Source organism: Achroia grisella, unplaced genomic scaffold (genome assembly GCF_030625045.1).
Source record: "Achroia grisella isolate CSIRO2021 unplaced genomic scaffold, CSIRO_AGI_Agris_v1 utg5201, whole genome shotgun sequence".
NCBI lineage: Eukaryota > Metazoa > Arthropoda > Insecta > Lepidoptera > Pyralidae > Achroia > Achroia grisella.
This window is the reverse complement of record NW_026712911.1, coordinates 600,429-613,676: the sequence shown is the minus strand read 5'-3', so window position 1 is coordinate 613,676 and position 13,248 is coordinate 600,429. Positions and strand designations below refer to the sequence as shown.

Sequence of the window (13,248 nt, the reverse complement as noted above, 5' to 3'; positions counted from 1 at the left end):
GTTTTTTGAAACTATCTAAGTTTTTCATTGTATACATAATATTTTCATAAATGTACTGTGAGGCAACGGTGAGGATATTCGATTGTTTAAAGCATTGACGTAATGACTCTCTAGAACCCATACCATAAATAGAACGTATGGCTCTCTTTTGTAAAATAAATATAGTATTTACATCGGCAGCTTTACCCCACAGCAGTATGCCATATGACATAATGCTATGGAAATAACTAAAATATACAAGTTTTGCCGTCGCCACGTCTGTTAATTGCCTTATCCTTCTAATTGCATAAGCAGCAGAACTAAGTCTACTGGCTAATTTTGAAATATGGGGCCCCCATTGTAACTTCGAGTCCACTGTTATTCGTAAAAAAACTGTATCATTAACAAAATTTACTATTTCATCATTAAGCAATAGCTGCGTATTTACTTGTCTTACATTAGGAAGCGTGAATTTAATACACTTAGTTTTGTTGGAGTTTAATAATAGATTATTACATGTGAACCAATTTAATATAGCAGAGATAGCATAATTTACATCGTCTAAATGATTACATTGGCGACCAATTTTAAACACGAACAAAGTATCATCCGCAAATAACACTATATCTGCAACTTTCTCTACCATGTAGGGAAGGTCATTTATAAAAATTAAAAAGAGAAATGGCCCTAAGATTGAACCTTGAGGAACGCCCATTTTTATATTAGTATCTGCAGTACAGATAACTTATTTTCACAATTTCATTTAGATTCTTGGTAAACGTAGCATTGGAACTTCCGCAATATATATATTAAAAAAATAAGTCTTTTTTAATGTTTAAGTATATTTTTAGTTGTAGCAAATCTAAACCGAATAAAATAATTGATATTTGAAACGAAATATTTTTTAGAAATCTAAACTCAAGAAGTTAATCAAATTCAACAATCCCTTGATCCGTAACCGGTTGGTAATCATTATTTGATATTTGACCTACTAAATTCGAAGATAATATAATGTTATTAAAAAGTATTGAACATATGCTCATACAACATAATTCTTACTACAGAACTGGTATACCTAATTAATTATCTAAATCAATGATCATTTTAGTAAAAATAGTTAAACAACCCTTCTTTTAACCTGATCCGCCACAATACTATTTTTCTATTTCCTGTTATTTTTTTAATTTCTAATCATTATCAAAAGTCATAATGGGATATATAATACTCAGAAAAATGTACTACGGTAGGTATTAATTAATTCATTAGAATCCAGTGGTGGTAGTAATAATAATATCATAAATTTAACCACAAATTTTAACGTTTAAAATTGTTAACTATATACCACATTCATGTCTATAAAATAAGTAAGTACATATTCTTTTCATTTCCATACCTATTTAATTTTTTAATAATTTTGTACACTAATACCAACACAAAATGTGTAATAACTCATATGTCAAATAATTGTATAATACTACATATACTTTTTGATGTTCTCGAAATAATTATGTAAGTAATAAAAACAATCAGAAATCCTTATTTAAATTTGATAACATAAGACGTTTGCATAATTATTATATATTTGGATCGAATCCCTTCGTATTGTTAAGTGTGTCACTTGTCTAGAAGAAATTATTTGTAACTGAGTTCATGTACAATTCTAATCATTTATACTGTCTACTATTAGTACTTACATAAAATATATTTAGTGTCTTAATACAACTACAGTATCAAATGACGCGAAACCTTGTAAAAATCCTGTTTCCCTTATTTTGTCGATACGCAATAAGCATATTACGCAGTCGACTCGAGAATGTTTACCAGACAACGCAAATTACTATACGCATACCCAAGTGGCGCCTGTATCGAATTACACCAAATACACTCCTACAGTTGTAGTGGTGAACGGTAGTGATGACGATCATACTCTTTTCTTAGTTTCAACTGAACTACAAGTACCGACTTTGTAAAAACAAACAATACATGTACCAATTATACATTTTCATGACGTTAATCGAATGTTTAAAAATACTCGAATAATTTGTAAGTGTGTCATTTACTGTATTATACTAATGAAACCAGTATAGAATATTTTTTATAAATAAGACAAGAGATTTATTACTAAGTATATTATTTATATTTCCAAACATATTAATACATAAAAATTTCTTTTATCAAAAGTGGGTAGAACATAATTTTATATGTATATATATTCTTCATAGCGCAGAAAAGATATAAATAAATTTATAAAAAAACAAACTTAACGAATAAATATCAAGGTTGTTAAAGATAACTACATAAAGAAGTCAAATTACCCGTATATTCCTACACCGTTATCACAAGAAGATATTCAAACACTATGTATTCAATTTGGAAATAATAATAAAATGCGTTTACACAAATTAATTTGCGTCTGAAACTGAAACATGTCCTGAATATTGCGTGATTAGCGCACAAATAATATGTATTGCAATCTTTGGATTTAATTGATAAGTTTCACATTTTATTTCTTGACTAAATATTCGTACTTCTCATTTCGCAATAGCTTTAAATAACATATTAATATACCTATTCACGAAATTATCTCAAAAATGCAATACAAAACAAAAGTTAAGAATTTTTCAAGATATTAATTAACTATTAAAAAATCAATTTCGCGTCCAAATGACAATTTGAATGCCGTAGTTTTAGCGTATTTGTTGAGAAAAACTGAATAGCGGAAGATGATGATGATATTCGAATACAAAAAATCATATTATTCACTCTGTATTAATTTTCAGACTTTTAAACTCTTCTAGTTTGTTAATGATAATTAAGTATCTATATATATAAAAATAGTTTGGACACAATGATATCGTACCAAAGAGTCAGGAATTTTATTGATATTATTTATTACATAGATACTGAAAATGTTACCAAATACTATTTAGGCCTAAGTGGCATCTATAATGATAGAACATTCAGGTGGTAGGCCATAGCAGAGCGATTCTGTAATGAAGTGCGGGCGGAGCCGCGGCGGATGCACGTGTGTTGGCGCAATGGGCTAGCGTGCTGAAGCGCGTCTTGCACTTCCGACTCACATTCATGCCCGCGCCATTCATACAATTGCGTCATTCATTTAATTCAAGTTCATAACAAGAACACCCGTACGTGGAAGGGAGGAGCTCCGTGACTCGTCTGACACACACGCACCCACGATGGGGACGGCACATATTATACAAATTTTTTGTATCAATAAAGATAAACAATCAATTCCACGACTCGCCTTGTCCGCATGGAATTCCATAAAAAAAATCTGAAAGTTCAGATTTAGAATTTACAAACAGCTTCTCGGTAGTCATGCGGACACATTAAATTCTCTAAGGTGCGCAATATTTTACTGGACCTTTAGCGTTCTAATTAAATGCGGGTGATACCCTTCTTCGACAGCGACCATGGTTTTTAACAGCGGGGACAGTTACATTATGGTCGAATTTAATTGAAACACTGTGTTGGTAACGGGCGATTTCGGATGCGCCGCGCCAGGGCGGCGGCGGCGCGATGTCCGCGTGGCGCCGAGATGGTATCAAAACCACACCAACCCACCGTCACACTTTTTCTAACTTTTTGGTTTGCCGGGTCGCGTGGGGGCGTATTGAATGCAATTGTAGCACGCGAGGGCACCTCGGGCCGACGACCCGCCCGTCTTTCGCCTCGTATAATCTGACAGCGTTATGGTCGGCCCGGCGCCTTTGTTGACTACCGGCTTAATGAGTAACCGTGGGTGGCTTATGACACGCCAGGATTTGATCATAAAGGTGCCAAAAATCCTACCTGCCCGAAGTTGCGCCGACGACATTCCTATCTCGCTTTTGAAAATTAATGCCTATTGTCTGCTAATACCGCGGCGGGAGGCGTCACGGATTACGAATGACAAAATCGTTCCACAGAATTATGATTAAACCCATATTCTTTGTGAATAAAAAACGTTTCACCTATTTCATACATCTGAAATCGGAATACTTTACCGACCATATGTGGCGATGACTCTTGATGTTCAATTGAGATGTATGCACTCAAATTCTTTGACCTCAATTAATTTCGTGGAAGTGAGTTCGTTGGGAATTAATTAAGTGAGCTAATATTTACTAAGAGCACGCATGCGATCAACCATGCGCATGCGGCTTCAAATCTTACTAAACTTAGATATAATCATACTTTCTATGAATATAAAAATCTGCTATCTAATAGGATGAAGTTGATATTTATTTGTTATTACAAGGATAAAAATGGATACAGATAAAATGTAGGTCTTAGATACCTAGACAATACTTGTTCGTGTTTCCAATATACTCATGAAGTATAAATAAAATCTAAAACATTAACGGTATTGTCCTGTTAAATGTACGCAACGAAACGTACCTGATTCGGTGACAGCTTAGTTCGTAATGCAATTTGAGTGCAATGCACATGATGTGACGTCATTCGGCGGATCGTTTGTTGCGCAGGCTCCGGGGCAATGAACCAGCACTGAATTGGACATAAATGTCCTGAGCCGCGACGTGTTAAGCTACAGACATACGCAACAACGATTCATGGCGTTAGTGACCAACAATTCACATAATATCATTGATTTGCACAGACCCTTAATGACATCATTGTAATCGCGGAATAATTCTTTTTAGCTTGACTTCTTAAATTGTGAATCCATACTTATATTTCTCATACGAAATTGTATTTATAGACATCATGATAAAGATGCTGTACGGATCTTCATATTTTTTATGATGATATGAAGATAGAATGTATCGTGTACATATAACACACGTTCTTAACAGAAATGTTAGCCTATATCCGTCACATAGTCTAATTTTGTGTAGACGAAGTCGGGGTAACAGCTAGTTAAAAGCAAAAAGCATTACAAAAACATATGCCTATAATTTGGAGGAGGGTACATACCAACATACATACAATAATGTAATATTTTCTTATCCTCTCTTATATTTTAAGAAACGACTAAAAACTCAATAAAGCAAAGATGTAACGAACTAGAAACATTATTAATAGTTGTTTTAAAACTAAATAAATCATTTAATACGACGTCCATAATGTCGTTTGCTTTTCCAGATATCTAAAACTACAATGTTGCCAGAATAAATTGCTGCCAATTTTTAAAAGCTGCACATATTCAATATTTTATGAGCCGCAACACTCATAGCTGTGTTGATACAAATTATTAACTTCATATATTATGTTTATCACATAACAAACAATTTAATTATTGCCTATTAATATACTTTTAACCTGCAACAATTTTAAAATTATATTGTTATCAAATATATATTTTCGCATTTTAAATACAAAGTAGTTGTGTTTACGTAACGTAATCAGATATGAAACATTTCTATCGGTTTCGTAAAGACTTATTATATTTCGAGATTTCCCTCTCTTGCTTCTTATACACTGTGAAATAAAGGTAGTGTAGTTAAATTAATACAGTTTATCCATTATCATCCCAATGACACACTGGACAAGGGTCTCTTCACATAAGAGAAAGATTAACATTAAGTACGTTTATCACTGTAATAGATTGTGAATAATATTATGTAGAACCTATGTAGCACACAAACCCACCTGTGTTTGTTGTTCTATTTCATTTTTAACTGCTATATATCTGTACGTGCCAATTACTAATGAAATAGAGGAATAATGGAAAAGTCCGTCTTGAATATGAAATTGATTAAGTAAAGCTACATTTATTCCTTATTGACAATGTTGCTTCGTGTCCGGTTACATTTAAATTTACATTTATTGACATTGCTACAATTACGAAAACATTTAAACAATTAAATTTAAAAAATACTGAAGACCATTGGGGCATGTCTGTTAAAGTTATTAACACCGCTATAGATGTTATTGCTCCATATTTAGTAACTATATTCAATAAATGTATGTTTGACGGTGTTTTTCCCAATTTAATGAAACATAGCAAAATAACTCCACTTTATAAGTCAGGGGATAAAACTGAAGTAGGTAATTATAGGCCCATTTCTATTTTACCAGTACTAAGTAAAGTGTTTGAAAAAATTATGCTCAATCAAATGCTTCAACACTTTAAAATAAATAGACTGCTTCGCAGTCAGCAATTTGGTTTCACAGCCGGTAAATCAACTACTGACGCTGGTGTAGCTTTAATGAAACACATTTTTGACTGTTGGGAGAGGTCTCAGGATGCTATCGGTGTATTCTGTGACCTTTCAAAAGCATTTGATTGCGTTGATCATGAAACACTCTTGCTCAAACTAGAACATTACGGTATTAGATATGAAGCACTAAGCATGATGAAATCCTATCTAAATATTAGAATGCAAGTTGTTGAAATAAATGGTGTAAAGTCTGAGGGAACTAGTATTAAAATGGGTGTTCTTCAGGGCTCTATTCTAGGTCCTTTCTTATTTTTAGTTTACATAAACGATCTTCCTTATATGGTAGAAAAGATAGCTGACATAGTTCTGTTTGCTGATGATACTTCATTAGTATTCAAAGTCAATCGACATATTGATGATATGGACGAAGTAAATGGTGCTCTCTTTTATGTTTTGAAATGGTTTACTGCTAATAATATGCTACTAAATGCAAATAAAACTAAATGTATCAAATTTACTCTCCCCAATGTAAGGCCAGTAGATTCAAAAATCGTATTGGACAATAAACCTATTAATTTTGTTGACGAAACTGTATTTTTAGATATCACATTAGATTCCAAGTTGCAATGGGGTGCTCATATTGCTAAATTAGCGAGTCGACTTAGTTCTGCCGCTTATGCGGTAAGAAGAATTAGACAATTAACAGACGTGGCAACGGCTAAACTTGTCTATTTTAGCTATTTCCATAGCATTATCTCGTATGCTATTTTGTTATGGGGCAAAGCAGCTGATATAACTACAATATTTAGTTTTCAAAAGAGGGCCTGTCGCTCCATTTATGGTATGGGTTCCAGGGAGTCATTGCGAGAGTGTTTTAAGGAATCAAATATCCTCACCGTTGCTTCTCAATACATTTATGAAAATATCATCTATACCAGGAAAAATATAGACAGTTTCAAAAGAGTTAGTGATTGCACCAATAAAAGCTTATGTAACAATAACAAACTGATTTTACCTAAATGTCGTTTGGCTAAAGTTAGTAATTCGTTTTATGGACATTGCGTAAGGTTTAATAAAATACCAGAGTCTGTTATAAACCTGCCAGAAAAAAGATTTAAATGTCAAATAAAACAATTCCTTTGCAAAAAAGCTTACTATAAAATTGAAGAATTCCTTAACGATAATAATGTTTTTATAGAAAAAGTTTAAATTCATAGCACTGACAATATTATCTAATTACACTAATAATGAGTGCGTAGCGATTTCTATGTTGATTATCGCATGCCTCTCACTTGTTATACTGTAATTATTTATATAAAAAAACATCTATTAAAAAGAGCAACACACAAGTTTCTTGCTCGTTCTTCTTGTGATGAATCTGCATTCCGAATGAGTGGTAGAATCAAAATATGACTATTCAAAAGTGCTTGTAATGAGTTCATTTGAATAAAGATTATTTCTTCTTCTTCTTCTACAGTATACGATTTGTAAAACATATATTTCTCTATTTTGTTTTGTTTTCATTTTCGCCATTCTCGTTCTACTACCATGTACTCTCTACCTGATTAATTACCTATTATTAATATCTCTAAACATTGTATAATTATAGTTTATTTAGTGTAATATAAGATTTCATCATTTATTTAACTTATATCACATATCGGGTGGGAGCTTGGTGTTCTGTATTATAGGTTATGGCTATTTCAGACACCAGAACGTCACAGCAAATCGATTATAATAATAAATTTTATCATAAAAAATCTACATGTATTGGATGCATTGCAACCATATTTGTGAAGAGAACTAAATAAAACATAATAAAGAATATTAATATAAGTAATTAGAGTATATTCATTTCAATATTAATATTAATCATTAAGAAAATCGGTTATGAAGTATATAGAAAACATATAATACTATACTAAACAAGTATTACTTTAATGAAGTATAATTTATTAGTAGTGGAAATATTTGTAACATCACAATTGTACAATGACATACTAATATGTTTATCATTAATTAGTGTTACAGCGTAGTATTGTCGAGTACATTTTCATTCTAAACGCATTAGCTGCCGAATGAGTAACATAATATATATATATATCATGTTTATTCAAAGCTTCCAGCAAATATTTCAGAAAGAGGTAACTTACGTGTAATATAGTTAATGTGACAGCAATAGCAATTTGTATCTGCTATCTACAAAACCATATAGATTTTAGTTTTAATATAGAACAAATATAAAAATAAGAATTAATAAAAAAATAACCTATTTGAAAAAATACAGAAGAGAATAGTAATAATAGAAATATATAGTGAATTTCATTGATTTTTTATTATATTTGAATACAGGATTAACCAATATGCATTCGTTTGGGTATGCATAACAAATTACCTCAACCCAAATCTATTGACAATAAATTAACACTACCATATTCTACGATTGCAACATGTACATACGTATATTGCAACTATATTCCTACGTGTAATTTCCCCAATTAATTTAACGACAATAACATAATACTCCAATGTAACAATGAGATGTTATATTATTGATGTTAAATTTTCATATACTTTAATCAAAATTGCCTAACAAAATATCATATGTTTATATTGATTAATAATAAAATAAGTCCTCCACGCAGACTGCAATTACCATTCCACCTTCCATTTGTTTTTTATATGACAAACTTTAGTGTTCGTTCTACGATTATTTTCTAAGTAATTTTCAATTGCGAAATATTGTAATTATCAAACTAAGGGGTATGTAATAATGATATCATTGATTATTAATACAATTATCTTTATACATAACCATGTAGGTGTATGTTTTCAGAACTGAATTAATGTTCTTGAAAATTGCACCTGATAACATCGATGGCTTCCTGATTATTCAATATCATTGTATTGTTCACAAGTTTAAAATAGGTACCATTGATAAAACTTGATATTATTATGTATTTGACAGGTGGCATTTCTCACAAAAACATTCTGACAAAGAATATACTTGTGTGAAATATTATACAGTTGACATTCTGATGGATATAGTTGATTGATGAAAAATTAGAAATTGTTTCTTCAAAACAACGAACGATGAACGCAAGATGACTTCGCTCATTTTTACACCGATTCATGTTAATTAATTGCTATTAGATATATTTTCTTAATTAATCTTAAGGTTTTGTGTAGCGCTAATATTATTATTATATAGATATTTCATTAGATAAATAACATCAATATAGGGTCTCTTCAAACGCTTACTTTTACACATACCTATAACCGAATTTTATAAGAATCCCTTGTTATCTTTTTATATCATTAAAAATAAGTCAATCTGATCTTGGGAAATTTGACTCTAGTCAATTGCAACACATAAAAAGATGCTCATGTTTTAAAAGTAAATATTTAAAAATACATCTCAGCACCAGAAAAATTTTCAAACTCATTTGTAGACAAATACTAAATAAAGTGAACACATTTTTCTAAGACTTATCTAAGGGTTTTTCCAACTTTAAGATGAACATTACAAGTACTACTCATGAGTCCCAGGAATGTCATATATCTACGGGGAAAGCCCAAACAAATGTACATGAACGATAAATTCCTTTATTTTATGATACTTGAGTAATCCTCATAAATTTACAGACTACCACTTAAAACTGTAATTTTATTTTCAAGATCACACCTAACAGAAAATAATCGGTTGACAGTGAAGAACATCAGGTGACGGACGGACGGAGTGGTGCACACTCAACAGTCGTTCCGCGTTGTTTTCGTGTGTACTACACTTACGCAAGTCCGCTCTGAAATTAGCGCGCCCTTTGTGACTGCTGCCACCCACTTTATTACACCTCACAGCTAACAGATTCATCATGAATAATATTGAATATATATATATACTGAGATGTATTAGAATATTTTACTATTTTAATACTTCTGTAAGTTTATTTCTTAGGTAAGTCTATTTGGGTCCAATTGAAGACCAAAATGTAACTAATACATGCCAAAATGTAAATAATACGAATTACTAATACATGCAATTACTAATGAACCTATTCACACCTCTCTATGACATAACGCCGCGTTTACTTCGAAATTCATGAATTGTTATAAAACTAATAGAAAATTAAAGTAATATTGCATAACGGAGCACACCACCTCCCACTTAAAAAGTTTGACATAAAAAATGACAATTGACTATACAATTATAAGTATACCATGTCACGTCTTGTCTCGATCCACTGTCTAGACGTCACACACGACTCCAATTTTTTTCTGTTCTCGGTAATACGATTTTTGGCAGAGTAGTTAAGATAATCTTGGCAAACATTAGTAACTTTCATTCGTGGCGGTAAATGAATGAAAGCAGACGGGGAAAATGAGTCATGTTGCCTATCCGGACAACAAGTCCTTGATAACTGTTCGAAAATTAAAATTATGGCATCATTTACGCTTCATAAAACTAATTCACGTAATGTATCAACTCTTTTTGATCATCATTTAAAAATTCTAGTGTAGGCTTATGCGTAGTAACTTCAAGCCCATTCAGCCGTCATTTGATTTTAACATTTTATAATATTCTGCTGCCATCGACAGTTTACTTTGCAAATTATTTTCCTGTTTACAGCAGTGAATTTAGAAGACCCAATAAACAGCAAAGCAGTGCCTCCTTAAGCATAACACTTTAGTCTCCAGGAACGGCAACGCATGACACGACATTCAGCGAAACATATTCTGTAATATCTGTGATGTTCATGTTCTTACACTATAATTACCACTTAAGTTATCTTTCAGCTATGTTTCCTATTAATAAATATATTTTCATTGTTAAAAACGTCCTCATTAAATGTTCTTTTAAGTCTAAGTATTAACTTTTATTATGACCTATATTGATTACTAGCTGCACCCGCGATTTCGCCCACGTAGAATTTAACTTTATTTTTCTACAATAAAAGTAGCCTAAGTTTCTCCTTATTACATCAGCTATCTGCCAAAAAAAGTCCCGTCAGAATCGGTTCAGCCATTTCAGAGATTAGCCGGAACAAACAGACTGACACAAAAATTGTAAAAAATGTTATTTTGGTGTATGTACCGTATTTGTATTTATATGCATGTAGTAAAAAACGATTATTTCAATATTACAAACAGACACTCCAATTTTATATATATGTATAGATATAGTGTGCAAAATAACTACGTACGTAACTTACGTATTTTTAAGTCACCAGGGCCCAGGAACTGATTAGTAAGTACCTTTATTAAACTAATTAGTTATTATTTTGTAAATTATATTATAGTAATTACCTAGATATAAATTTTATACATATCGAAAATTACATGATTTCTAAGAAGCGTCGTTACATCATTTTTATGTTACGCTATAAAATAGACGAATTAAAAACTTTTAAAGAAAAGCAATCATATGAAGTTTATGATAAGATAACCAAATCGTACGATATTGATATTCTCGAGTGTCATAATATTATACATCACAGTTAAATGTCAAACTGAAACGAGATAACTAATGATAGCTACATGAAATTTGAAATTCCAGGTTTATCCTCTCGTCACTTGAATTATCATATTATATGTACATACATGAAAGTGGTCTGTCTATCAATTACATTTTTAATAAACTACTGAAATTATTTTAATGAGATGCAGTTTTGAATTAAAATACATAACGACATACATTATTTTTAGGTAATAATTAACTTCATTACTATTTAATTACTTGTCTATGACAAATTGAAGATCTCGGTTCTTTTCGATTTCTAAGCTGCTGCTGTGAATTACTGTATATTCTATAGGTATATCTTCTAACTATATCTATAAAAACATTTTAATCCGCTGATCATGTTTTAGTGGTTAGACGTTATCAGCCAGGGCGATCGATCAGCTTCGATATATCCAACAATTCTCATAGTACTATTCTCCTTTTTGATTCCCAGGACAGTTAAAAAAGAGGGGATGATTAAAATATATATTTGTTATATTATATTTTATATATAATTAATAGTTAAATACACATAGCATACACATACATACTAGTTAATATATAATGTAATAGATTTAATATTCATATATATGTATACATCATATATTTACATGCAAGGAAAGATGCTTCCTTATTTCAATTGTATTATGATTTTGCAAATTTATATATATATAGTTATAACATTTTGTTAATGTTTTTAGTTACAGACAATATGCATTTTCGTATTTGTTGCATTTATTTTCTACCTGTAGGTACTTAATCATAATTTTAACAATACGCAAGTCACATGCAAGTTTACATAACCCGTGTCTTTGCCCGATAACGCAGATTGTATCATCCTGCGAAAATAGATCTTTGACATGCCTCTTCTTTGCCGCTCTGGTTGATACAGTGACGATGTATTACCACTTTCACGTGGTATTGTTTTTATTATGGCACCGAAGTAACGACCGTATCGCCCGCTGATAACGATACGCCTATTGATAAACATAAGTACCTACTTTAAATCAACCGAGACCGCGTTACAGTTCGCATACGAGCCTACTACATGTAATTAATAGATCTAGTCACCAAAACAACGCATATAACGAAGGAATGCAATTATTTACATAAACACACGTGTCGTACCCGTTCACCGTTTAGGTGTGCGTGTTCCAAATCGCATCTGATAAAATATAGATGCGGATGCAACGCATCGGCCGTTAGATGCGGCAGATTGATGTGCGTTTAATTGCAGTGGGAGTGTTAGATTATATCGTTGGCAGCGACCACTCACCGGCGGGACGTATAGTCCGTCTTGCGGGCTCGTCCTCGCGCAAGTTGGGTGCATGTCGACGCGCCTCGGCCAGGCCCAGAGGGGCTGCCAGCGCCAGGAGCACCAGCGCAGGCAGCATCGCGCCACCTGAAGGTACCACTAGTAATAGCAACGAGTTTTCGCTCCCGGCCGAGCTCACTTATTTTGGCCGCGCGCGCTATGTCCGCACGAGTGCAGTTCGATTATAGCGTGTTCGCGTGAGGCGTGTAAACGTCGTCGTGCCGCGACGGCTGAGCCAGACTGAGCCGAGAGCTGCACGATTTCCCGGCATTGGCGGCGAGGGGGCCGGCGTGCCCCTCGCGGAAAAGCGCACTCGCGCGGCCCACGAGCGG

At 32.6% G+C, this 13,248-nt stretch overlaps 1 protein-coding gene across 1 annotated transcript in view; it reads right to left on the bottom strand.

Moving 5' to 3' along the window:
- Positions 1–13,247, bottom strand: part of LOC131847311 (dorsal-ventral patterning protein Sog) — a 92,975-nt gene extending 79,728 nt beyond the window's left edge. The window contains exon 1 of the mRNA XM_059196857.1: positions 12,878–13,247. Coding sequence (XP_059052840.1) covers positions 12,878–12,995 — 118 coding nt within the window. The 5' untranslated portion in view covers positions 12,996–13,247. The remainder of the gene's footprint in view (positions 1–12,877) is intronic.
- Position 13,248: the final 1 nt, after the last annotated feature.